General features: G+C 53.2%; 1 protein-coding gene across 2 annotated transcripts in view; it reads right to left on the reverse strand.

Moving 5' to 3' along the window:
• Cntfr (ciliary neurotrophic factor receptor) overlaps positions 1 to 24955 on the reverse strand; it is a 39486-nt gene extending 14531 nt beyond the window's left edge. Inside the window, exons 1-3 of one of the 2 annotated variants that reach the window (XM_042696080.1) lie at positions 24785 to 24955; positions 16382 to 16493; positions 2877 to 2961 (exon numbers count right to left, since the gene is read on the reverse strand). In XM_042696080.1, the coding sequence (XP_042552014.1) occupies positions 2877 to 2961 (85 nt within the window). In that variant the 5' untranslated portion in view covers positions 16382 to 16493; positions 24785 to 24955. Of the gene's footprint in view, positions 1 to 2876; positions 2962 to 16381; positions 16494 to 24688; positions 24755 to 24784 lie in introns of those variants that run through there. The other variant, XM_042696089.1, reaches the window with a different exon arrangement.
• Between the last annotated feature and the right edge of the window lie 1726 nt (positions 24956 to 26681).

A 26681-nucleotide genomic window follows, 5' to 3' on the forward strand; every position in this document is an offset into this window, starting at 1 on the left:
ATTAAGTTGGGCCAGTGGCCTCTTAATTAGACTTGTTAACACCACCAGGACTGGGGGGGGCAGTGAGCCCCCTGAGCCCCTCAGCTGCCCCTCCCCCTCGGTCCAGCCCCCTCCCCAGGGCTGCTTTGCTCTGTGCTGGAACATCTGTCCCTCTTTGCTGCCTCTGTCATCCTTCCTGAGCCAGGGTCTCTGTGTCTCCAGTGTCTTTCTCCCTCTCTGCCTGTCTCTGCCTTGCCCCTCTCTGAGCCTCTCTGTCCCTGTCAGAGGAGAGGGAAGCAGGAAACCCAGCCAGCCCTGACCACTTGTCTGTGGAGCTTGGGACAAGCCGAACAGAGGATGAACGGGGCGGAAGGGCGGTGGCTGGGGGCCTTGGAGGCCACAGCTGTGAGGCTGAATGGGGCCTCCCCCTGACCAAGAGGCCCAGTGTCCAAAACTCAGGCCATCGAGTCATTTCCCCCCCCCCCCCCACCAATACACAAGCTCCGGCCACTGAGCCCCCTTCCAGTCTCCCTTCCAAAAACCTGGAGCTTCCAGGAAACATGCCAAGCCCCTCTCTGCAACCCCCCCACAGAGACTTTGCATCCAGCTGCCTAAGGAAGAAGCTGAAAACTGACCGTTGAGGAGGGGGTGTGGCCATCAGGGTCCATAGGCAACACATCAGCACTGACCAACAACGGCTCAGAACTAACATGGACTCAGTATGGCCCTTTACTGGGAGACAGGTACAGCCACAGATGAGGAATTAGCAAACCAACAACACAACAAATACAACAGTATTGGAATAACATGCTTTGTCTCACAAAAGAAACAGAAACACAACCATACAACAATGACAATCCAAAGATAGAAGGATAGGACAGGAAGGGGAAAAAAAGACAACATGACGACAAAGAAAACTATAAGCCATAATGCAGAAGCAGAAGGGGCAACACGACATGATGATCACAAGAGCTTCAATAACACAGCAATGGAAATACACACAGCCATACAACAGCTTCAGAGAGGGCTGTGGTTTAATCCTTTGTTTCTGGACAGCTCTCCTCCCGCCCCTTGGGTGCCCCTACTGATGTGCTGTCCATTTCAGAAATTAAATCAAGCAGCAGGGGGAGGATGGGGTTCTTGGCCCTGACATGGTGACAAATGCTCCAAAGGAATCAGCTGTGAAAAGGTTGTTAGAAGCCAGGATGAGAGACAGAGACAGGATGAGGTCATAGACATGAAGAACACAGAGGGACAGAGCTGACGGCTCCCCTCACACCTGTGAGCACAGGCTCACATGGGGACCACATGCCGGAAACAGCCCCCCCCCAGGGCATCCTAAGCACTTCACACCACATACACAGGATGAACACTGTTGCCCACAAAGAAGAAGCACTCATGGGACAATCATCCATCGACAAGGTTACAATCACACATTCATTCAGGCACATAAGGGCATTGGACCAGACTTCAGGGATGGTAACACCTGACACACAATGACATGTATGCATTGGAGGCCACTGCCACCCAGAGGCACAGTTACACCTGGTGAGGACAGGAAGTTACACAGGGATGTAGTTTAGCAGGGACACAAACACACAAAGAAGCTATCACATGTGGAGTAGAGCCTCAAACACAAGAATACAGCCCTAAAAGAGTATGGTCGTCCATACAGGCAATGTCACGCATGTGGGCATAGCCCAACAAGGATACAGCCGTATAGAGAAACCACCTTGAGCAGGGGCATGCCCTTACATGCACAAGGGAACAGTCTCATACACTCAGAGACGTGGGTTTATGCCAGGGCCTTGGCCATGTGCAGCCCTCTATGCGTAGGTAGAGACCTTTGCACACAATGGTAGAAAGCAACGGCAGGTCCTGGACAGGTCCAGTCAGCATCCCTAGGTCCACCTAGGTTCTCTCTGGGCCTCCTTGTGGTCTCATAAGAAAGAAGCAATAGAAGCATTCACCTCCTACCCTCTGACACCTGTAGCTTGGAAGGATGGCAGAGCTCAACTATCAGGGTCCTCTCTATACCTGAGCCCTGGAGATGCCCCCTTCCTTCCCTGTTTCTACCCATCTCAGCCAGAGTGGACTTGGGAAAGTCCCTTTGTCTTTGACACTTTCCCCAATGGGGACCCTTAAGGACTTGAAGCAAGTTCAGACCTATGGCACGGTTGTTTGAGGTGCTGCCTCAAATGTAGTAGAGGGACTGATGTGAAGAGGGCCCATGTTTCCCCAGCAGGGGGCCAGTTCCTTGTCTTATGGGCTGTGGGAAAGACTCAGACTTCACTGGACAAAAAAGGTAAAAGAAGAACAGTAAGGCGGTCAATAGTCCTGGCCCTGAGCAGTCCCTCTGTCCTTCCGTCATTCTGGCTAACTGCATCTCATCCTTAGGATACCAACAACCCTTTCCCATCTGTTCCCCTGCCTGTCCCACCAGCTCTGTTCCCATCTTCCTCTAGGACAAGACTGAGAGTAGAATGTGACCAGCAGGCTTGCCCATGGCCTCTTATCAGTGCCCCAAATTGCACCCCCCCCCCGCATATCTCCTGAAGGAGATATCCCCTTTTGCTCAAAAACTGCACTAGAGCACTGCCCCTAGCTCTACTCCCAACTCCTATCCCACCCATTCCCAACCTTAACCCTCCCTAGTGAAAACAGAGACAGAACATTTCAAGCCAGAAGCTTGAGTAGCATGTGACCTCCCAGGCGTAACTGTGGAAGGCTGTGTCTATGAGATATCCATGGGTCACCCTGCATCTCAATGTCACATGACATCTCCCTCAGGGTTCCCAGGGGTGACAATGCCACTGAGTGCCAATGTGACTCTTGGGTGGTATCCGTGTGCAGCTATGCCAATGAGGATTCACACACAGCTCCTCCCAATTACTCACCCTGTGGACTGTGTCTCTGGGTGTAGACAACAGCAGCAGCAGCAGCAAGTACAGCACAGCAGGCCCACGGGACAGGAGCAGCCATCTGTTGGAAGAAACAATGAGGGAAGAGGCAGCATCAGCCCAAGCAGGAACCTCCTGGGGAGCCCCCTGTTCTCAGGCAAGACTGGGAAATCCCAGTCCATTTGGGGTCAGGACATCTTGACCCCAAATGCCCTACTTAATAGGGGCTCAGGATCCTCTTCCAAGCAATGGAAAACAACATTATTGGTATCTATAGGCAAAAGTTAGCTAAGATAATAGAAAACAACCTATAGTGGTTTGTTGTTCAATAAGACTTCTAGCTGTACAGGGTCAACCACAGATGACTTATAGAATATTGGTAATGCCAGGGCCATTTTTTCTAATCTCTCTCTCTCTCTCTGTCACACATATACACTTTACTGGTGAGGCTGGCTAGTTAGCTATGAACATTACAAAATGAAAGAATAATTTTTTTAAATTTATTTTTTGTTGGTCTTAGGGTTGAACTCAGGGCCTGCGCACTGTCCCTGAGTTTTTTTTTGCTCAAAGCTAGTACTCTACCACTTTGAGCCACAATTCCACTTCTGGTTTTTTTTTTAGGTGGTTAATTGGAGATAAGGGTCTCACAGACCTTTACTGCCTAGGCTGGCTTTAACTACAACCTTTAGATCTCATCCTCCTGACTAGCTAGGATTATAGGCATGTCACCAGTGCAAGAGTAATGGGTTTTTGTTGTTGTTGTTCCTTTTTTATTGTTATTATAAAGGTAATGTACAGAGGGGTTGCAGTTACATAAGTCAGGTAAAGAGTACATTTCTTTTTGGACAATGTCACCTCTTTCCTTGCTCTTTCCCAGTTTTTCCCTTCTACCCACATGTTGTATAGTTCATTTTCAACACAGTGTCTCTTGAGTGCCACTGCTGTGTTTTTCACCCTTTGTCCCTCCATTTCTGTGCAAGAGTAATGTTTTAATTGGAGTTCTGTACTTCTCTAAATTGCCTTGAATGTAAGGTCCCCTGCTGTGCCCATGGGGATAAAATCTGAAACCTGGATGCTCAGGAGTCCTTGGATCTCTTGTTAGTCCCTAGCCATCCTGTTGGGAGCCTGGCCACTGCGTTAAGAACAACACAGAGCACCCGGGCAGTGGCACATGAGCTAGGTTAGATGTGGCTTTTGCTTTATTGTGCAAGAGAAAACAGAGGCGTTTTTATATGCTCAGTCCTTATCAGGGACCTCAGGCCCTTCTTCACCCTAGCTACATGCTCCCCAGTAGCCTGGTACTCCCACTAGCAGAGGTATAATAGTGTCTATCTGCATCCATGCAAGTACATAGTACCCGGAGGATGCATTCCCAAGAAGCCAGAAGGGGTTCAGGGGCCACCGTACGGAATCATGCCTCCTGGGAGGGTATTACTGCTCCCACTCCTGATCTAGCATACACTCATACCTGAGAGCAAGGAAGCAACTATTTCCTACAGAAATTGCCCCAAATGACAACTTTTCCTCCCCAGTGGAGGAGAGAAAGAGAGGGATTGTCAATCACACAGAAACAGAGATACAGAGACAAGGGACACTACTAGATAATCTAACCAGGTCCCCAGTCAGACTCAGTCAGCCTCAGAGCAAAGATACTGGCCAGAGACACTGCTTCACACACATATTAGAGCTGTTAGAGGAAATCATCAGACAAAAGTAGGTATACCCAGATAACTGGAGAAATGGTCAGAGAACAGTCAATACAATAAAAGGAATTGCCAGAAACACTGTAAAACACAGCCATACCTGAGCAGATACATCCAGAGGACAAGCAAGGAAAACAGGCAAAGAAGCCATCAGCGACACAGCCACAGAGCTAGAGATACTGTCAGAAACAGTTCCAGGGAAACTGTCTGACATACAAGCAGAGAAATACCAGAGGAACTGAGAGACACAGGCGTACACCCAGACAAACAGCTACAGAAAAAGCCAGAACCACAGCCAGATGCTCAGTCAGGAAGTATCTACACCACTAAAAACATTGCCAGAGATACCATCAGACACACAGCCAAACACCCTGACAGAAACACTCTCAGCAAAACAATCAGAGGCACCATTAGAAATACTGCCAGGAAAAAAGACAGCCAGACCCACGGCCAGAGTAATTGACAGAGACACACTGCCAGATACACCCTGAGAAAGTGCCAGAGACACAAACTGCAGATAAAAGCTAGCGTCAGTACAGACAAGGATATAGCGGTGAGGAGATAAAGGTGGGCGTCAACCTGTAGCAGTTGAGGTGGAGGGCAGAATAAATCAAACTTGCTGAGAGAAGAAGGGGAGAAGGGGAAAAAGTTCCCCGCTGCCCTTGGCTACTCTCTACCCATCCCAGAAAAAGTCTAGAAAGTTCTATGAACCTGCTTGTTCACATGGTCACAGTTCAGATGCTCTGTCTCTCTTCTGGGGAGGGGATCATCCCTCTGCCCATGTGGCCTTGGACACTATTCCTGCTTAAGTGACTCCTGAGGCCTTACGTACCAGTTAGTCTAACTCCTTCTGATCCTCAGCCACTCCTCATCTTTAGCTATTCTTCAGGCCTTGGAGTTTCAAGACAACAATCAAAGTCATACAGCAGCAAGCTAGGAAGCTCTGAATTCAGAGCTGGTTCTAGAGAACTTACCTGCTTCTGCACCTCAGCCCTTGCCAGTAGCCCTCAGACCTTCCCCTTCAATCTCTACCATCTGCCCATGCCTTTCTCCTCACGATGAGGAACACCTGCCACCAACAGGCCAGGTTCATTGTCCACCACATAGAAGCATGAACCAGTGCTTAGACAGCAGACAAGCAGGTAGTGTGGATGAAGGTTAGCTGACAGGATGGAAGTGCCAGAAGAGAAAGGCAGAGCCTCTGCTCCCTGATCCTTCTGGGTCTCAGCCAGGTTAGAGGGGAAAGATGGCCAGGCATGTACACAGCAATACCCCCATGGACTTGTACACACACACACACACACACACACACACACACTCAACTCAGGCCTCTGTGGGGGAGGAGTAGCTTCTTCATCAAAGTCGCCTCCATCAGCCCGATGAGTTACTGTAAGGGCCGGGCCCTGGGCCAACAGGGCTGCAGCCACAGGAGACACGCTGCTGAGAGCAAGCTAGAGCTGCAGAGTGGGGGTGGGGACCAAGACAGACTCTGCAGGTCAGGGCACCCAGAAAAGGCAGAGAGCCTGGGCAAAAGTGAGGGGAGCAGAGAGAGGGGTAGAGCGCTGAGTAGAGACCCAGAGGGACCAGGAGAATCAGAGACAGAAATGGAAGAATAGAGGCAGGGAAGAAGACGAGGCACATGAAGGATGTCAGGCATTCCAGAGGGAGGAGAGAGAGCCAAAGGGTCTCTGTCCACCCCCAAAGCATCTGAGGAAGCCCACTCAGCTCCTCTAGCTGGAGAGAGAGAGATGGTCAGTGCATCAAGAACTGATGTGGGGCCCATCTAGGGCTAGAGAGATTTTTTAGGGATCTAGGAGCACAGCCCCAGGGGATAAAAGTAAACTGAGCCAGGATCCAGTGGCTCATGCCTGTAATTCTAGCTACTCATGAGGCTGAGATCTGCGGATTGAGGTCAAAGCAAACCAGAGCAGGAAAGTCCATGAGAGTCTTATCTCCAATGAACCACCCAAAAGCTGGAAGTGGAGATGTGGCTCAAGTGGTAGAGCTCTAGCCTTGAGCAAAAAAAGCTCAGGGACAGTGTCCAGGCCCTTAGTTCAAGCCAGGACCAGGAGAGAAAGAGAGACAGAGACAGAGACAGAGACAGAGAGACAGAGAGGGACAGAGAGAGAGACTGAAACCTTGTCCCTATCCTGCATCATCTGAGGACCTGAAAGTACTAAGGCAGTTTCATTCCCTGCTTTCCTTAGAGTCCTAGCTGGACCCATTCATCCAAAACATACCACTGTAATGGGTGCTGGTGATCACCCTGTAATCTTACCAACTCAGGAGGCTGAGATCTGAGGGTCCCAGTTCAAAATCAGCCCAGGCAGAAAAGCCTGTAAGATTCTTTTTTTTTTTTTTTTTGTGGGGGTGGGGGGGGTCAGTCGTGGGGCTTAAGCTCTGGACCTGGGCTCTATTCCTCAGCTCTGCCCAAGACTAGTAATCTACCACTTTAAGCCACAGCACCATTTCTGATTTTCTGGTGGTTAATTGGAAATAAGAGTCTCACGGACTTTCCTGCCTGAGCAGGCTTTGAGCCATAATCCTCAGAGCTCAGCCTCCTGAGTAGCTAGGATTATAAGCGTGAGCCACCAGTGCTCAGCCCGTAAGATTCTTAATCTTCAACTAACCACCAAAAAAGGCAGATAGAGAGTTATCAAGTGATAGAGAGCTAGCCTTGAGCACAAAAGCTCAGGGACAGCTCCCAGGCCCTGAGTTTAAGCCTTAGGACTGGCATGAAAGAAGGAAGGAGGAATAGAAGAATGGAAGAATGAGAGAGAGAGAGAGAGAGCAAGCAAGCAATCTGTAAGCAGATCTGTGGTTTAAATGGTAGATTACCAGCCTTAAGTGGAAAAAGCTAAAGGATAGCACCCAGGCCCTGAGTTCAAGACCCATACTGGCATAAACACATACACATACACACACACACACACACACACACTAAAACAACAAAAAATACCACACATGCAACTGCCCTACCCTGGCTCACCTCAGGCTTCCATCCCAGGGCAGTCCCAGGAATTTTCCAAGTCCACACCCCAGGACTCTGGGATAAGTTTGGGTGAAAAATGCTATAGGATCCCACATAGGGCTATGCAGATGGCATGCTCCAAGAAAGCCCCTTGAAGAGGTCAGCCCCAGAATGAGGAGGGAATGGAGGACACCCCACCAGCCAGAAGGGAACCTAGTGCCCAACAGAGTAAGGGTCCAGCACTGATTCCAACATGGAGCTCCACTGTTATCATTATTTAAGACAAATCCTGGGACCACAAATTACTGCCATTATGACACAAAGACACTCAGTGAAAATTATACAATAGCACTGTTGACAATCACCAGGATAATAAGAATTGAGGCAATGATTGACAGTCACATACCAACCTGTTGAGAATGTCACAGTTGTAGTGAAAGGAACTTCAGGTGAAAGATTCAATGAGACTGACAGTCACACAGAGTAACAGTGAAACAATGACTCAGGGATGTTGATAGACTCCATGACACACAGAATGACACTGGTCCAGTCCACAACAGTACTGACTCCCATGGAGGCTGACACTACCATTAGCAACACTACCAGCCATACTGATAGCTATTAGATCAATCACCAAATCTTAGAGTCTGCTTCAGGATACAGAACTCAATTCTCTCTCTCTCTCTCTCTCTCTCTCTCTCTCTCTCTCTCTCTCTCTCTCTCTCTCTCTCTCTTTGTCAGTCCTGGGGCTTGAACTCGGCCTGGGTACTGTCCATGAGCTTTTGCTGCTCAAGGTTAGTGCTCTACAACAAACACATCAGGTTGTGTACACACAGCCCTTTTATATGTAGAAGGCCTGGGCTTTCTCCTTCAAAAAAATCATCCTTTCCCTCAGAAGTGGGCCCGTGGCTCTGGACAGCTTCATAGAAACTAAAGCACTGGTGCCAAATCCCCTACTCCCCAAGTCAAGTCCAGAGTTTCTTCTCACTTTGGGCAGAGTTAGGAGGATCTCTCTTCTGGTTTTCTAGTGGTTAATTAGAGATAAGAGTCTCATGGACTTTCCTGCCTGGGCTGGCTTTGAATGGTGATCCTCAGATCTCAGCCTCTTGAGTAGCTAGGATTACTGGCATGAGCCACCAATACTCAGCCCAGTTTTCCCTGTTATCAGCCCCAGCAATGTCCCAATTATCTGTGCCCTCCTTACCCTCTGCTCAACTGAATGCAGAACCTGTACAAGGCTCAAGAGCTGAGTTTGGGAAAGCCTCAATTTATCCTGTAGAATTATAACCAGCACTTTGGGCTACCAAGAGCAAGCCTGGGGAGTCCCTGCCACAATGAGGTTGGGGTGAAGGGTATGACCACCATTCGTTAGGTTTCAGCACCACTATGTTCAAGTGTTGATCTGAAGTCATGTGTTCTGAGCTTTGGGTAGCCTGATATGAGGATCAGGTAGACCCAATCTGGCCTAGACAACGCACAGGTAGGCCACTGTGGTGAGCCAAAGCAAGGTTACCAGTCTACTTTTAAGATGGGTGATGGAGATTTGAAGGTCACTGGTTAGGACATCCAGCATTCCTGGGGAAGAGGGTAGAATCAGTCATACTCAACTGATGGAGGGCTTTTGCCCAGTGCAGGGTTGAGATGACTCTTCACAGCTTCCAGTCTCCTCCAGCAACCCCGACTCTACAATCCCATGACATGAAGAAAAAGGGCACCCTTTTCCCTGAGGTCCCATCTTCTTCCCCTCTACCCATAGCAATTCCAGAGGCGAGTAAAATCAGGACCCAGAATGAAGGAACTCATCCAAATGTCTGGTGATCTCTGCTGGCTTCAGAACTACAGAGGAATTGGGATGGAGGCAGAAAAGAGAGACATACACTTGAAGATGGAGAAAGAAAATGAAAAGCAGAGCAGGGGCAAATATGGACAAAGACACGGTGGGCAGGGAGAAAGAGCCCTGGCTTTATCAAGAGGAAGCCTGGGAGAGACCGGACAGATAGGAAGCTCCAGGAGGAGGAGGAGGGGCTGAGGCCGGGAGGCCCCCAGATCCCACCAGGCCTAGGCAGCCTGGACAGCGTGGGTGGGGCGGGGAGGGGGGGCAGAGGCCTGAGAAGCCCAGAGGCTGGGGAGGGAACCAGGCTACGGAGGGAAGCCTAGCCCCTGGCAGCTGGCCCTGCAGGCCCCCCACTAGGAAGAGGATGTGGGTCCAGGTCAGGGGCCAGTTCTTGGGCTTAGGATGGCTGGCCACAGACAAGCCCACAGTCCTTGTGATCTCCTTTGTCGCTCTGATTCTAGTCTCTGGCCTTTCTCTTTTCCTCCTCTCTGCCTCTCAGCTCTTGGTACTACCACCTTAAGTGGTATGGGATCCAGAAACTGAGGCTGGGGATACCCCCCTTCTCACTCCTCCTCCTCCTTCATTAAGGGCAAAGCCTCAATGCTCCAGGGAAAGTACCCTATGGCAGCCAGTCCTCCTCCTCCTCCTCTTAGAAAGGGGCAGGAGAAGCTGAGCGCCAGTGGGAGGGGGGCCAGGAGGAAGGCTGGGCCAGCGGTCCCCCAGCTCCAGCCGCTGGCTGAAGTTGTAGAAAAGGAGGCGGCCCAATGTGAGTGAGTTGGGGGGGTGGGTATCCGCACCTGCTGTTGTGACCTCCACAGCCGGAGATGGGGGCCTGGGGGGGTGGGACAACAAGATTCCGATGGATTTTGGCAGCAGCCTGGACTCTGAATGCTCAAGCCCCCACCCCCAGCCTCTTGCACCATAGGGACCCTGAGTTCAGCATGTGCGTGCCCTGCTGCACGTGTGTGTGTGTGTGTGTGTGTGTGTGTGTGTGTGCGTGCATGTTGGGGCCCTCCTGTGATGAGCCTGGCTGCGCAGCTGGAAGGTGTCCTAGGGAGATGGGAATATGTCCCACCAGCCTGTGCCCACATGTGGAGGCCTACTTGGGGCTCTGCAAGCTGTGATGACCCAGGCATAGGATTGTACATGCACACACACCAGCCTGTGTACACACAGCTCTTTTACATGTAGAAGGCCTGGGCTTTATCCTTTAAAAAAAAAAATCATTCTCTCCCTCACAAGTTCATATCCTCGCTTTGGGCCCATGGCTCTGGACAGCTTCATAGAAATTAAAGCACAGGTGCCAAATCCCCTACTCCCCAAGCCCAGTCCAGAGTCTCTTCTGACTTTGAGCAGAATTAGGAGGATCCCTCCACCCAGGAAAGGCTCTCCTACCAGTCAGATCAAGTGTGGGGGGAGAGGGATGCTGCCCTTAACGTTGTAGCAGCTTAGATAGCTGGAAGAACTCTCTGGGAGGTGGGGGATGGGAAGAGCAAGATGGTATGATGATTCTTCCCTTAGTTGGGGTGACATAGGGCAAAATGGAACCTACTGTAGGTAAAGAGGAGCAGGAAGGAGGCTGCAAGGCTGGGTCCTTTGGGTGGACAGAGGATGAATAGAACAGCTCTCCAGACTTGGAGGATGGTTCAAAAACCTATTTGCCTCAGCATCTCCCTCTCCCATCTCTGCTACAACGTCCTTGAAACATACAGAAACTCATGTGTGCAAGTTTGAGTACACACACACACACACACACACACTCTCTAAGGGGCAGGAGCACCAATACATATGAAACATGGGTTTGTAACAAAAAAGAACTAAAAATACAGCCTTTCCAGGGAGCCAGACTTGAGTGAGGGGATAGAGCTTGGACCATCTTCATGGAATAAATGTTTTGTTCCATTCTCTCTGCCACCATAACATGCATGTGCACCCTGCAGGCTATTTCTGAGGAACCTTCTGGTCTGCTGGGCAAGAGCAAGCCATCCTTCCTCCCCTTCCCCCTCCCTCACAGTGGGAAAGCCAGAGCAATCTGTTCCTGATGGGTAAACACAGGCATGAGTATGCACACACATGCTCGTGCACACCCCATCGATGCAGGTCACACAGGACCCAATGCTCACTTCACCCCAAGAGGAAACACATTACTCTCACTGCTACCCAGCAGCGCTCTTCAGAGCACCCCCACCTCCTCATCCATACAGCCAGAGCTCTGCAGACACACCCAGGCAGCTCACACACACTGCTATTTGGTTCACCATCATGGCCTCCCACGTGGACACCAGTGCCACTGCCTCACACACACTGGTCTGTGTGCACACACACATTATAGTCAGACATACGCATTCACACCAAACAGTCATGATTTCACATATGGATACCATCACAAACTCCCAACATTCAACCTTCCACACAGACACCATTATATACTTCCAGAAACCCAGAACCTCCCAGTCACCCTGAGCCTCTCACATCCTCACACCACGAAGGGAAGTACACAGATCCACAGGCAGTCACACCCTGCTGGAGCCTCAGGTTGCCTCACTGTGCTGAAAAGGGAGAAAGCCAGATGGCTTAAGGCAGGAAGGGAAAGGAGAAATTTTGTTGGTTCCTCAAGGTAAAACAATAGGCAATTATTCCTCAGGCAGCTCCTCCTCCACTAATCCTGCTTTCAACAGCATTAGGCTGTGTGGGGAGATCCAGGTGAGGCTGGGGGTAGTAAGGAGGTCCCAGGAGAGTAGAAATGATGGCACTGATAGCAGTAGGAGCATAGGCAGCAGAGTCCTCCCGCACTGCTTCCCAGGCCTTTCTGCTTACCCCTCTTGCCCCTTCTTCAGGATAAGAAGTAACAGCTCTCAGCCTAACTACATGCTGGATAACTTTAGGCCTCGAGGAAACATCTCTGTGCTCATAACTGTCTTGAGGGCACCTACATGTCAGGCCCTTCTATGCAGAAGGGGCAGGGAAGGGAGGGAAATGAGGTCCTGCTCTTCTCCCACCAAAGCCCTGTCATCACTGTGAGGGGGAGCAGATGTCCAGCAGCAGGCAAGATGGTGCTCCCCTAACAAATCACTGAGGACAAGAGTCCTCAGGCATCTTGGACCCTGCAGCCATACACACCTGGCCCTGGGGACGCTGAGTCGCTGTCCAGGCAGAATGGAAGCTAGGCTATACTGGCCAGCCCCCAACTGGGGAACAATTGGCAACCTTACAGCTTGCCACTCCAGGTGTAGCTGGGGTCCTGACGCCTCGATCCTAAAAGGAGCCTGATACGGTTCTCTAGAAGCCAGACAAAACAGGCAAACACCAGGACCTAATCTAACTAACGGCAGGCTGGGCATTCCCATACAAGCTAGATGATAGGGTCTTGGAGAAAGCTGTTGTGCGATCAACAACAACAAAACCAAACTACCAACAAAACAGGCAGTGGGGTATAAGGATACCAGGTGACAGGGCCCCCAAACCAGATAGGCTACAGAGCCACATGAAAGCCAGCGATGGGGATTCAAGTTAGCTAGGAGGTGTGGACAAATGAAGCCAGGCTTCGGGGGATCAAATGAAACTAGGCAAGAGGCCCACAGGATGTGAGAAAAGGAAGATATCAGGAGCTCATCCCCCTTGTCTAGATGTCACCCCTACACCCTGGGCCTCTCTCTCGGTAGTCCCCCCTCCCACCCAGGCAGAGATCTCCTCCCCCAGGCCAATGGACACAGCCAGAGCCCCCTTCCCTCTCCCAGGCCTGGTCCGTCTGCAGCCAATGGGCCCCGGCCCCATCCCTGGGACCTCAGGAAGTCCCAGTCCCTCCCACCGGCTGCAGAGGCAGGGGGGCGGGGGGGGGGGAGAAAGAGAAGAGAAGAGAGACAGCTTGGCAGGGGGAGCGCCGAGCAGCCGCGGGGGGCGGGGGCCGGGGAGGGAGCGGGAAGCGCCGAGGCGGGCTGGCGGGCCGGCGCGGGCGGGGGCGTCTCCGCGGCGGCGGCGGGGTGACGGGGGTCCCCGTGCGGGAACCCCAGGGGTACCGCCCGCGGGCATCGGGTCCCCGGGGCTGCAGACCGGGGTCCAAGTTCGTCCCAGCCGGGCTCGGGGAGCCGGAGCAGCCCCTCCCACCCCCCACCCCGGAGGATCCTGGCTGGCGAGGGGCCGGGCCGGGAGCGATGGGGGGCCGAACCCGCGCGCGGGGGAGCGGGCGAGCGCGGGAGCCGGCGGCGGGCCGGGTCGGGGAGCGGGGCTGCGGGCGAGCGGGCCGGGAGGAGGGAGACGCGGAGCGCGCCGGGAGCGGGCGAGGGACGGCGCGCAGTGAGGTCATCTTCTGAATCTAATTGTCTGAGTCAGGAGGAGATGTGGCACTTGATGCTGGGGGAGGGGACGGGAGGGACCCCCGGGCTCCCGCTGGGCCCCTCCTCTCACCCAGGGGTGATCAGGGCCACCTCCCCGCTTCCCTCGCCCACGGCGACGTTGCCTGGGGCCAGCCCGGGCGCACGGCGGTGTCGGGGCTGCCCTCCGCTGCCCTCCGCTGCCCCGGGCGTCCCGCGCCGCGGCGTGCCGCACCGCGGCGTCCCCCCACTCCGCGGGCCCAGCTCACCTTCCCACGTCTCGGAGGGTAAGGAAGGCCCCCCCCCCGACGCACCCCCTAAGAACGGGGAGGGGGGAAGGAGAGGGGGCGCTTCAGCCACCTCGGAGGAGCACTTTAGGAAAGGGACTGGGGACGCAGTACTTCCTGCACTGGGAATCGCGCAGAATCTGCAAACAGATCCACCTTCTGGACTTCTGGGAGTGAGGGTGCCAATGCCAACCACCCCGTCCTCCCGTTCCTCTGCATTTAGGGGAGACGTGAGAACCCTCGACGGACGGGGGGGGGAGGGGTCTCCTATACCTCATTCCTATCTAGAGCCGGACTCCTGAGGTCCCCAGAGGCCAGGACAGATGGTGGAGGTACAAGTGACCAGCGGGGTCTAGGCCTGTAGGGGATGCACACCAATCCATGTACCCAGGAGCACGCGCACATGCACACTCAAGCAGGCACACACACACATTCGCACGGGGGGGGGGGCATCAGGCAGCTGGGATGCTCAGGGGAAGGGCCACACACCACTCCCCTCACCCCGTGGGGGAGGGGTGATAAATATTTAAGGGGCTTTTAGCTCCGAAGGGGCTGAAGCTGGGGGGGGGGGATCCACGCTGCCTGATTAATGGGGTTACGGGCTTGGATCAATCCGTCCGCCTGCCGCTCCCTCCTCCCTCCTCCTCCCTCCCTCCGCCTAATGCGCTTTATCAGGAGACGCTTTTCTGACTTGGCAGCGTCGGGCGTTTTAAATAGACCCATTTAGAGCTGGGGTTGGGGGAGAAGGAGGGGGGTGGAAGGAGACAGAGATTGAGACAGGCTGGGAGACAGAGACAAATCAGGGAGAGAGATGCCCTGGAAGAGAGAGACTGGGAGAGGAGGGACGGGAGGAGATGCAGAGAACGGAGATGAGGGAGAGACAGAGGATGAAACTCCTGCGGAGGCTAAGATGATGAGAGGCCAAAAGGAGGGGGGGGCCCTAAGGAGCAGAAACAAACACAAAAGGAGACAGAGAGGGAGGAGAGGAGGCACCGGCAGCAGTGAGAAACCCGAAGAGAGGCTCTCTGCAAGGGCTGAGTGCTAGCCCGGAGACGGCAGATAGCTTTTATTTCCAAAAACAGTTTTTCATCCACTTTGTTAAATTAAAAAGCTGTTTTTAAAGTGGTGCTGGAGGTGCTGCTAGGGGAGGGTAGGTGAAACTGCCAAGTCCTCCCTCCTAGGCCTCCTCCTTGGCCCCCACAGAAGCTGCCTCAGCCTGAGCCCCTGGGGTGTCTCCAGCTCCCCTGCTCTCTGAGATCCTCTAAGATCCCCAGGGACAGGGTCAGGGCATCTGAGCTACTGTTCACTGGCAGGAAGTCCTTCCTGCTGTCTGGCCTCAGTCCCTCTTGCTGCAGGAAACTCACTCTCTCCTGTAAGCCCTCCTCCCTCTTTTCTAGTCTCTCTCCTAGCTCCCTAACTGTGTTCCCAACTTGGGAGAGGAGGATTGCATGCCCTCATAGCTCAGTAGTCCATTTTCCCAGTAAGCCTGCGAGCTCCCAGGTGTACCCCCAATTAATATCATCTATCATTCTGTAAATCTATTTCCTAGTTGCATCCCATTTGAACTGCTAGCACATACCTCACTCCTAGTCCTTGGGTCCTCTGGGAACTGTGGGGTAGAAAGCTTAGCTCTTTATAACCAACCATTCTTCCCTGCTCTCCAGGGCCCTGACTCCATCTAAGTTCCTTTTGAGGCCATGTGTCAACTTGGGGTATCCCACTCCACACTCAACAACACCCCACTCCTAGTTCTAAAGGGCTAGTGCCCCCACCTTCCCACCCCAGGCCGGGAAAATGGCCAGTCTGTTTGGGAGCTGAGATGAAAAGCCCAGCCGGCCTTTGTGGGCCTCGGGCGGGTTTTGGACAATAGGCCCTTCCGTTCCGCTCCAGTGCTTCGATTCCTTGGATGCCCCCACCCCGGGGCTGCCAATCCAGGGGCCTTGCCTGGACTGAATGAGAGGCAGAGAGGCAGACTCAGACCCACAGCTGGCCCCAGAAGATTCTGGACCTTCCGACCTGCCATTCCACCTCCTTCAAGCCCAGCTGCTCCCTTAATCAAGCCAGAGAGATGTCTGGAGGGCAGAGAGAAAAGCCAAAGGCTCCAAAACCTAAACATTCCCACATCTGAGACTCCACACCCTTTCAGTGTAGAACTGTTTTCTGATCTGGCTTTGCCCTTGCCTGTGTTATCATGGGTAAGTCTCTTCCTTTCTCTGGGCCTAGCACAGGGGCCTGAAAAGCCTCCAGCCATACTAAACTCAACATCTTAGGAGGATGGCCTAGGGAACAGAGGGAAAAGATCTCAGTCTTTCACCCAGGGCCCCCAGATGTACAGCCCCAATGCACCTGCCCTGAGACAGTTCTATCTACCTGGGTCCCTAGCACTTACACGCTTACCTTCTACCAACCACACTCCACACACATCAAAATCTTCCTCCTCCTCCTCCAGACCAAAGTCGTCCCAGGACTTCCAAAACAAGGAGGCAGGATGGCGTGACAAGGCTGGATTCTAGAAGGGCAAAGGGCACACAGAGGTCACAGAGGAGTCACAGGTCTTAAGCCAACTCATTCCAAACTTACAAACCCACTGCAAGAAGGGGAGGCTGAGGTGGAAGAGAAGTTAGGATAGTACAGATTCCTTCCCACACCTTCCCATTTCAGTTTCGAAGCACAAGGTCAAAGGCTAGAAGTCAGTGGCCTGACACCCCTTGCATACAATCCAAAATCCTCACACAAGCAGTTTGCAGAGTCAAGCACTACCATATCACACACTTCCTCACACTCACACTCACGGAGAGACAGGGTCAGAGGCAGGGCGTCAACATCCGCCATCATAACATCCTTTTCCCTGTCACCACTATGACTTACTGAGCATCTGTCATGAGCCATGACGGTTAGGCAAGTTATATGTTATCTTAATTAATCCTTTTGGCTTCCTCATGAAGTAGATTCTGCTATTCTGTCCATGTGAAAGCCATACAAACTAAAATTCAAAGAAGTAACGTGCCCAAGACTACAGAGCTAATCAATCCTAGAGCCTATACTGCAATTCGGAGCTAACTCCAAAGCCTTCTATAGTACCACTTTGCCCCTAGAACACTCACAGTGCACTTTGCCCACTGCACAGTGCCTTTCCAATAACAGACAGCATTTTTTTAAAAATCCCAAGCTGGGTGCTGGTGGTTCACACCTGTAATTCTAGCTACTCAGGAGACTGAGATCTGAGGGTCACAGTTTAAAGCCAGCCCAGGAAAGTATGAGAGTCTTATCCCAATTAACCACCAGAAAACCAGAAGTGGCACTGTGGCTCCAAGTATAGAGTGCTAGCATTGAGCAAAAAAGCTCAGGGACAGTGACCAGGCCCTAAAGTTCAAATCCCACAACCAAAAAAGTTAAATTAAAAAAAATCATGTTAAAAATCAAGCTGGAGACCAAACCCATGCTAGGAAAGCACTTTACCATAGAGATATACCCCAGTCCCAACAGTTAGTAATTATTCAGGTCCTTGGTTAGTCAGCCATTGTAATAAGCCCTTTACTTAGATTTTTATACTGAATCATTCAAACAACCCTCAGAGGTAATCCTGCTTCCATTTTACAGATGAGGACACTGAGATAATCAGTTTTCCCAAAGTCACACAACTAAATGAGCTAAATGAGCTAGCATTGAACTCAGTGGTATCTTAACACATCAACAAAATCCAACCACTCAACAGGCCCTTGCCTTCTCCAAGTCCCCAGGAAATCTTGAGGATTCTGCTGCTCTTCAACAGGTCCTAGATGTATCAGCAAAGGCTGATTAGGTGCTAACCACATACCAACGAGAAACCTGCCCAGATATGCAGATACTTCAAATCAGGAAGAGAGAGCTCAAAGCTAAAACAATGTAAGAGACAGGCTGGCTAGTAGTGAGGGATACATACACATATCAAGACACAGGCCCAAAGACAGGAGACAGAGAAGACAAAGACATGTATCAATCCAAGAATGACAAGTAGATGGAAAATGACATGAAAACACAGACACACACTTGGTGAGCACAGACAATAAGCACAGACACGGAGACCCCTATAGATCCATCTGACCTTCACAAGGAAAAAAAATTGTGAAAACAAGCCAGGCTCAGGCTGTGTGTGTGGCATATGTGTGTGTGTGTGTGTGTGCATGTCGAGGGGAAGCATGCAGTATTGCTACGCACATTACACCAGCTGCTTCCAGCAATTTCATCTGATTAATAATAAATGCTCCGTAATTACAGCAGTCCCCCCCAGCCCTTCTTCCTGTGCTTTTTGTCAGCTGCCGCCGGGCCAGCCCCCCATGGACCCCATGACCTACTCCATTCTCACCTGCTGCCTTCTAGGAGGCCCAGAGAATGTGAGTTGACTGGATGTAACGCTCCCAGTCTGAGGTCAGATATTCATTTCTCTATCACGAAGTGAAAATGCCCTTTGGCTCCATCTCACTTAGGACTCACTCGAAACCCTCTCCCCCTATCTGGGTATAACCCCTAACAAGGCCTACAGGCCCAGGCCTGGGCTGCAGGGAGATGAATTCCCATTGCCCGGTCTTTACCATTCACTGGCTGAAAGAAATCTCCATGTACAAACCACCTAGCCTTAGAATCTCACAGGTTCAAAAGAGGATGGAACCAGAACTGGAAGGGGGGTGGGAAGGGGTGGGGGGTGGCGTTCTACCCCATCACATCAATCCCAGACAGACTGGTCTCCGCCTCTGCTGAGACCCTACTTTGGACACGGGATGGCTCCGCCTCCCCATTCCTGAGGGGCCCCCCTCCCTTACCCCCTCAGGTCTACATCCCTTCCAGGCCTCCCACCCTAGAGCTCCAAACCAGCTCTATCAGAATCAGCTGCGGGTTTGTGCTGATCTGTTTCTAATCGCTGGGGCCTGGTTCACGCCCCCCCCCCAATATTGATTCCATTATTTGGAGAGTCATTGACGTCAGGGGCCTGGATGGGTGCCAAAACCGCCTTCTCTGCAGGCCTGGGCCAGGGCTCAGCCCCCTGCCACCCCCCATCCTTCGATTTCATGGAGGGGCCCAGAAAGGTCAACTCATGGGCCAAGGTCACATGGCATCTGCCCTCTGATGCTGGGCTCCTCTTGCATTTTAGGACCACCATGCAGTCCCTTCTCTTGGAAAAGAGGTGCCTGGGATCAGAAGTAAGGTGGAGGTCTACAGAAGAGGTTCTGAAAGCCCTCATTGGGATTCTAGCTGTAAAGAAGAGGCTAGAATGGGGCAGTGGCTCAGAAAAAAGCACTTAAGGAAGATTTTGGTTTCTTTGCCACATACTTATTTGGAACACACCGAAGCTGGACTTGAAAGGGTTCCTACCGACTACTTGATTTTTATGTCTAGTATCAGATGTGTCTCCAGACTCTCTAAGAAGGAAATTTTCTGCAGTGTAGGATGATCACCAATTACCCTCAATATTGCCATAATTTGACTAATTGGCACCACTAATTTTGTCAATCTTTGCTCTATATAAATAAAAATCTGTCTCCTGTGCATTCCCCATCGATTCTTGCCTCAGTTTCCCAGGCTCACACACAGTACCTCCCAGAGATATAATCTGGATGTCTCTCCCCCCTGCTCTACACACACTCTTTTGCTCTCTCTCTAATGCTATACGAGCCCCCACCAGCAACTCTTGAGCTTTGGCAGGATAGAGTATTTTTAGGATCTGAACCCTGTGTTCTCAGACAACATTAATAACCAATCCAGACAGTCCATGCTGCCCTCAGCAGCTACTCAGCCCCCAAGGCCCAGAGTTCTTGCACTTTAGTAAGATTTAGAGAGAATGAGGGGCACGCTCACCACCTCAGAGGAATGAAGGTTTTCCCACTTTCTGAAAAATCCTAAAGCTGATGAGAAGGCAGAATGAGCTCCATCCTCTGCCACAGAATCAGGTTATTTCTCTGCCATTTTTTCCCCCACCCTGACCTTCCCAAGGAAGAGGGTGTCTGTCTATCCTTTGCACTCCTTTCTTGCATGAAGGGAAAATCTTTTTTGTATCCAGCCTGAACATGACTCCTTTGAGCCAATAGAGGTGTACAAGAGGAGCCGTTGAGTCTCCTCTCTCCTTGTATTCATTCTTCATGGCATCTATTCCCTGCCATGCACTGTACAGGGAACTCAGGACACAGCCCAAATGGAGTACTGTGTCTGATGGAAGGGGAAAAGGGACATTACCCACTCAAACACTGCCCTCCTACTTTGTACCAGGTCTGTGTACAGATCAAAAGTCAGTGGTGAAGAAGGCAGACTCAGGATCAGGGGAGAGGGGTCCTACCAACCTCACAGGCAACTACGCCACCCTGCTGAGTGTTAGTTGAGGAATGAGTAAGTAGGGTGTTGGGGTGCCCTAGGCCTACAGAAATCTGTTCTCTTGGACTGGAAGTGATGCAAGTAGTAGAATACCAACCAGGCAAGCAAGTAAGCACAAGGCCCCTGAGTTCAAGCCCCATACTGGCACAAAGAAGGAGGAAGAGGAGAGAAGAGGAAAGAGAGAGAAAATGTATGTGTGTGTGTGTGTGTGCGCGCGTCTGTGTGTGTGTGTGTGTGTGTGTGTGTGTGTGTAAGAGAGAGAAAAAGAGAATATTTTGTTCTCTTGCAGAACTGAGGACTCTTTGGTCCCTTCCTAAACCCCAGATGGATCCTCATGCTGACAGTCACCCTCACTGTCTAACTTGAGTTGTCCCTGCCTCCATCTTCTGGAAGCCGTTTCCTCACAAGAGCAGAGTTGAACTCTTCTCTCCCGCCTCCCACCCCATCTACTCTAGCTCCTCCTTCTAGTCCTTGGCCCTGAGAGTTCCTGGCTCTGGTGACCCCCCAACCCAGAACGCTGCTGTGCTTTAGGAGCTCCCTTTGCCGGCTTGCAGAGGTGAAGGGAGACAACAGCAAGCTCTCCGCTCACGTGGACCACTTGCTTCCCCAGCCTCTCCCTGTAGGAAGCTGGAGTCCCTGTGGGTGTGGTCAGCCAGGGCCACAGGAGTTTACACAGCTGAGTTCTCCCTCACTCCCCCAACCCACAGTGGGTCTGGAGGAGGGTCAGCTCTCTCTTCTCAGCCTCTTTGCTTCCCAGGACCCCCCCCCCTCAAAACCAGGCACACATGGTCCCCCCCCAACCCATCTGCATTTCAAAGAAAATCTACTCCATATGTTTCCGATTCATTTACACTTCAACTCACCATGGGGGGGCAGAGAGCAGAGCAACTTGCCTCCAAGTCCCTCACCCCCATAGGGGGGCTGGAGAGCATGTGTCCCCTTCAGGGACCAGGAGCAGTTAAAGCCCAGCCATCTCAGCTTGCGGGTGGGAGGCTATAGGCCAGGTTACTACTGTGTGAGCCCCCATGGGAGGTATAGGTAGCTCAGGTGGCCTCACCCTCCTGTCTCCATAGCACGAGGGTATGTGAAGTCCAAGCCCAGGTCCCTAAGGCACGTGGAGTCCAAGGCTGGCTGCAGTCTAGCTCCTCCTCCCTCCAGAATACTTCTCTTCTGGAAAGTAGAAGGCAGATCCCTGGGCAAGCCCTGGAGCTGGGTAAGGGCTCAACAGACATTCCAGGAAATACTGTGAGACATAACATAACATAACATGGCCCCTACCTCTCTCCAGTCTGGACAGGAGAGATAAGAGAGAATGTGTTCTTGTCCAGTCTCCCCTCTCAACTACCTTCTCACATAGACAAGGCTACCTACCATCGCTTTTAGAATCACAACTTCAGTATCTAGGAATGCTCTCTGGAGCCCAGAGGTCAGCCTCACACTTCTTCATTCTAAGGAAGATGGGGAGATGTTTGGGAGGATATGAGCTTTATTTCCTTACACCTTTCCCTTTCTTCTTCAGAAGCAGTGTCCAGAAACTACTTAAGGGGATGTGTATGAAACACAGAAGACTCTGAGGGCTTGTGACACCACTGTACAACAAGGCGCTCAGAACTTCCTGCCAAGAGCCAAGTCTTCATGTGGAAGGCAAGTCAAGAAGATTTGATGGATTGTTTCCCCACCCCCTCCATCTGCCCAAGTGAGGAATATAACTAAATATGTATCCCATCTCCTCTCCATTGTTAGAGGGGACAGTTCTTGTTCCAGTCTTGTTCCTTACCTCGATTACTCTAACATATGCCACAAATCAAAGGCAATCATGGGTACATTTGACTGAGTCTTAAGTTCCTCTGGGGTTGTGTCACAATCTTAGTGTGGGTCTGAATGTGACTCCTCAAAGACAGAACTATGAGTGTAGCTGTGAGTTCCAGGATACTCAAACAAGTAAGGGTGAAGTATTAGAATTATAGTCAGAGGGTGAGCCCTTAGCTTGAGGACATTATGATTATGAACTAACTGTCCCATATGAATTATATTTTTGAGTCTAAGTGTGAGCGCCACTCTACCAATGTAAGTCTGAGTGTGAACATGAGAACTCTAGTGGACAGCTACATGATCCTAGATGGAATCAGAATTTTGAGTGTGAACACTCAAATGTCAGAGTGTGAGTCCAAGACCTTCATGTGAATATGAGTGTGTCACAGCACTTCCAGATCTGTTGGAATCCTCCAGATCCTGACAGGAGTCTAAGTGTGAGCTCTAAATCACGTGACTCCTAGTCTCTGCATATATGTGTAACCCAAAAGGTCTAATATGAATCTGAGTGAGTACCAGAGTCCCTGTGAACTTTGAACGTGAGACTCAGTGGGGAAAAGTGAGTGTGCATGTCAAACAGGAGCATGAGTTTGATGAGGAGCAGCAGTTTCCTGTAGGAGTCCTTGGTTCAAATATGAACCCAACATTGCTTTTGTGAGTCTGAGTGGGAGCTTCTCAGTCACAGAATGTAAATATGAACTTGGGAAGCTCTCAGGTCTGCAAATCCAGCCTAGAACCCCAATGAGCTTCTAAGTCACACTGTAAATCTGTAAGTTAAAGAACAGAAATGTCTGTCTACATGTGAGTCTATAGTGTGAGTCCAAGTGTGATGACAGAACCCCAATCTGAATGTGAACCCCAGAATGTAAATGTGAATCCACATGTTAGCCTCACTGTCCTGGTGTAATTCTGAACACATGCACATGTAACTATGAGTATAAACCCCAAGATTTTGGAATGAGTTTAAGTGTCTGCCTCACTGTGAATCTTGAGTATGAATTCCCAGAGCCCCAAGATGTCTTTTTTCGGGGAGGGGGGGGTTGCTGAGGATTGAACTCAGAACCCCATTCCTGCTAGGCAAATGCTTTACCAGTTAAGCCAGGCTCCCAGCCCCCTAAACCCCTAGTACTGAATATGAACTTTAAACTCCTAGGCTTTGTGTAGGTTCAGGGTCCCTGTTGGAGTATCAGTTCTGACAGAGTATGAACCATCTCACCAATCCCAACCAGAGCCCCAGGAGCCAGCTGAAAGGATCTGTGTGGGTTGTAAGGATAGACAAGGGCATTCCTCAAGTTCAGATCATCCCTACTTCCCCAGGAATATCCAATTGTTCCAGCCCCATCCCCACACATGCAAGGGCACAGCATCACATGCGGGGTTAGACACACAAAACTACACCCGGTTTTAGGCCCCCCTGGACTCCTAACAAGTACAGATGGACAAACACGCCCAGCATTTCAGACTTTCACCACCTCGGTGATTACAGCTTCAGAAACACCCCCAGTCACAGAGTCACAAATATACCACGTAGCACATGCAAAACACAACTGGTGTTTCAGACACACTCCTTACAACAGCATGCAGACTCGCACCCAGGGTTGCAGACAAGCTGCTAGCCACACAGACACACACAGCCGATTCTCAAAGAGAGAGACTAGACGGAAAGAGAAAGAAAATCCTGAATTTTCAACAAGGCGTGAAATAGTCCTGCCCGCCTGAAGCTACTGGAGGGGGAGGGGGCCCAGAGAAGCGAGGGCGCGAGCGAGCGAGCGAGCGAGCCGAGCAAGCGGGCGAGACGCTGGCTGGGAGGCTCGGGCGAGGAGAGGAGAGCAGCGGAGCAGGAGAGCTGTCCGTCTGGTGACCTCCGCGCGGCCCAGCCCCCCACGCACGGGGAGATCCACTACTCGGAGCAACACGGGGACACTCAGGGCGGCTCACACGGATCCGCACCGGAGGAGGCACAACAGGGGCACACTCACAAAGAGACACTTGGGAACACAACACAGGCGGAATCACACTCGCCAGAGGACTTACAAAGAGACACGCCGGAGGAGACCCACTGCGTGGAGATACATCCAGGCGGACTCAGGAGGAAACCATAGGCAGGCTCACACCAACACACACATTCACACACACACACACACACACACAGAGCCGAATCAGCACGGACACACAACACCAGCAGACGCGCAGCCCTCCGTTCACACCCCGGGGCGCTTTGAAGTCCAGACCGTGGCCGAGAAAGAAGCCGCCTTTGGGTGCGCGGGGGGCCTCGGCGACCCACCAAGCTCTGGAATGTTCGCAGACCTTTGAGCGTGTGGCTGAAGGGTAGGAAGAAGAGGGACCCTAGGACAAACCTTCCGGGCCACCTCCCTCGAGCCGATTGTCTAGCCCCACCAGCACCAGCAGCACCACCACGCCCAACCCCTGGCGCGCGCGGACGTGGGGGGCCGCTTCTCCTGCGCCCCCGCCCCCGAGTTTGCGGGCAAAGTTTCTCATGAACTTTCCTGCCTCCCCCCGCGGCCAGGGGCCCACGCGTGTTCCCCTCACTCTTGTCGTGCAAGCGAGGGCTGCGGATCCGCGGGTCTGTCCGCCTGGAAGGGTTCGAGGGTCCAAGCTTCGCGCAGCCCGCCGCGGGGTACTCACCGCGCCCTCGGGCCACCAAGGCTCCGCGCCGCGCCCTTCGTCCGCCCCTGGGTAGGGAGCGAAGCCCCGAGCGCGGAGCTAGCACCGCGGTCGGATCCCACAGCCGAACCCCGCGCCGCGCCGCGCCGCGCCGGCTGGAGCCACCGCCTCCGCTGCCGCTGCCGCCGCCGCCGCCGCCGCCGCCCGCTCTGCACCGGCTCCTCGGCTCTCGGAGGCTTTAACCCCCCCCATCCTCCTCCCTCCCTCGCGCGCTCCCTCCCTCCTTCCCTCGCCCATGTGACCGCGGGCGCCCGCTCGGCCGCGCGCGCCCCGGCTCCCCTCCCCCGCTCGCCTTGTCTCTCCGCGGCCGCGCGCCACGACCCCCTCCCCTCCACGGCCCCCGCGCGCCCCCGCCGGGGCACGCTCCCGCGCCTGGTACGCGCAGCCCGCTCGGGAGGGCACGCGTGCCTGCGCCAGGCCTGGGAGCCCCCCCCCCCTCGCGCGCGCGCACACACACACACACACACACACACACACACACACACAGCCACTCGCCCAGCGCAGGCACGCGCCCTACCCCCCGCTGGCACACTCGCCCCGCACTGGCACGCGTGGCCCCTCCACGTTCGCCCTTTTCTCTGGCGCGCCCTCCAGACGGGCTGTGGGTGCCCTCCCGCGCTTCACGCACAGCCGGAGCCGCGGGGCTCCCCGCCGCGAGCGCGCGGACACACACCCACTCCGCCCGCACCCTCCGAACGGCCGGGCGCGCACCCACTCCCCCGGGATCACTCGTCCCACTCACTCAGCCTGGGCCGCGTCCCTCCTGCGCACGCTGCCCGTAAGGCTCGGGCCCCACCAGGTCTCGCACACGCACCCTAGCCCAGCCGGGGCCAACTCTGGGGTCCTCCCTCCAGCATCACCGAGAGGAGCGCGAGGCAGAGTCCCCTGCCCCCACTTTGGTAGAAGAAGCCAGCTGGCTTCGCTCCTCCCCTATTCCTACTGCCCCCAGCAGCGACCCCCTCGATTCCTAGTCACACACAGATAAACCCCTCGCTCAGGACTGCGGGGGGCCGGACCCAGGGTGGACCAGGCTGGGAGCCCCGGCCTTGGATTCCTACCATGTCTCCCGTGATACCACCACCACCACCACCACACCACCACCACCCCGCCCTGGGCGCTGCACCCTCGGCTCTGCCCTTCATGCCCGGCCAGGCAGCTCCAGAACGCGCGGTTCACCCAACTCCGAGCCCCTGGCACTGGACATTCAACACCCTTCCTCAGCCTGGGCCTCTGAAGGGGCGACCTCGGGCCTCCGGTGTGGCTGCAACGTGGAAGGTGGAGGGTGGACAGCCTGCTCAACTTCCGAGGCCACGCGAGGACGCCACGGAGAGCGGCAGCGCGAGGCAGAGGAGGAGAGGTCCCACCCCATCCCCACCTCTGGACTTTTCACTTGGCCTTTGACCCACAGTCCCTAGGCCTTGTCCCTCCAGAAAACTGTTCCAAGGCAGAGGGCGAGGAGAGGGAAAGATCTCGCAGTTTCTCCACACTATTCCCCTTGCAGGCTGCCTACAGCGCCCGGGCCCTCTCCCAACAAATGCCTCAGAGACTCCCTTTGCCGAGGGAAAGAAAACATACACACGCACACACACACACACGCGCACACGCACACACACACTCACACAAAACAACCTTCCCGCCACGGCCCAGGCTTTTCAGTTTCACTTCTATGGCAGTAGAATCCCCACCATACAAGTCAGGGGTCCGCCGGGCCTGAGGCTCAGAGACTGCCGGCCTGAGCATCAGGAAACACAGGGAAATAGCTGCGCCCAGCTGAGATCGAGTCCACACACGCCCGCCAGAAAGATGTCCTCTCCCCCGGCACCCCGGGGCCTCAGCCCGCGAGGCTCAGGCCCCGGAC

Source organism: Dipodomys spectabilis, unplaced genomic scaffold (assembly GCF_019054845.1).
Source record: "Dipodomys spectabilis isolate Male_0828 unplaced genomic scaffold, ASM1905484v1 ptg000006l, whole genome shotgun sequence".
NCBI classification, from domain to species: domain Eukaryota; kingdom Metazoa; phylum Chordata; class Mammalia; order Rodentia; family Heteromyidae; genus Dipodomys; species Dipodomys spectabilis.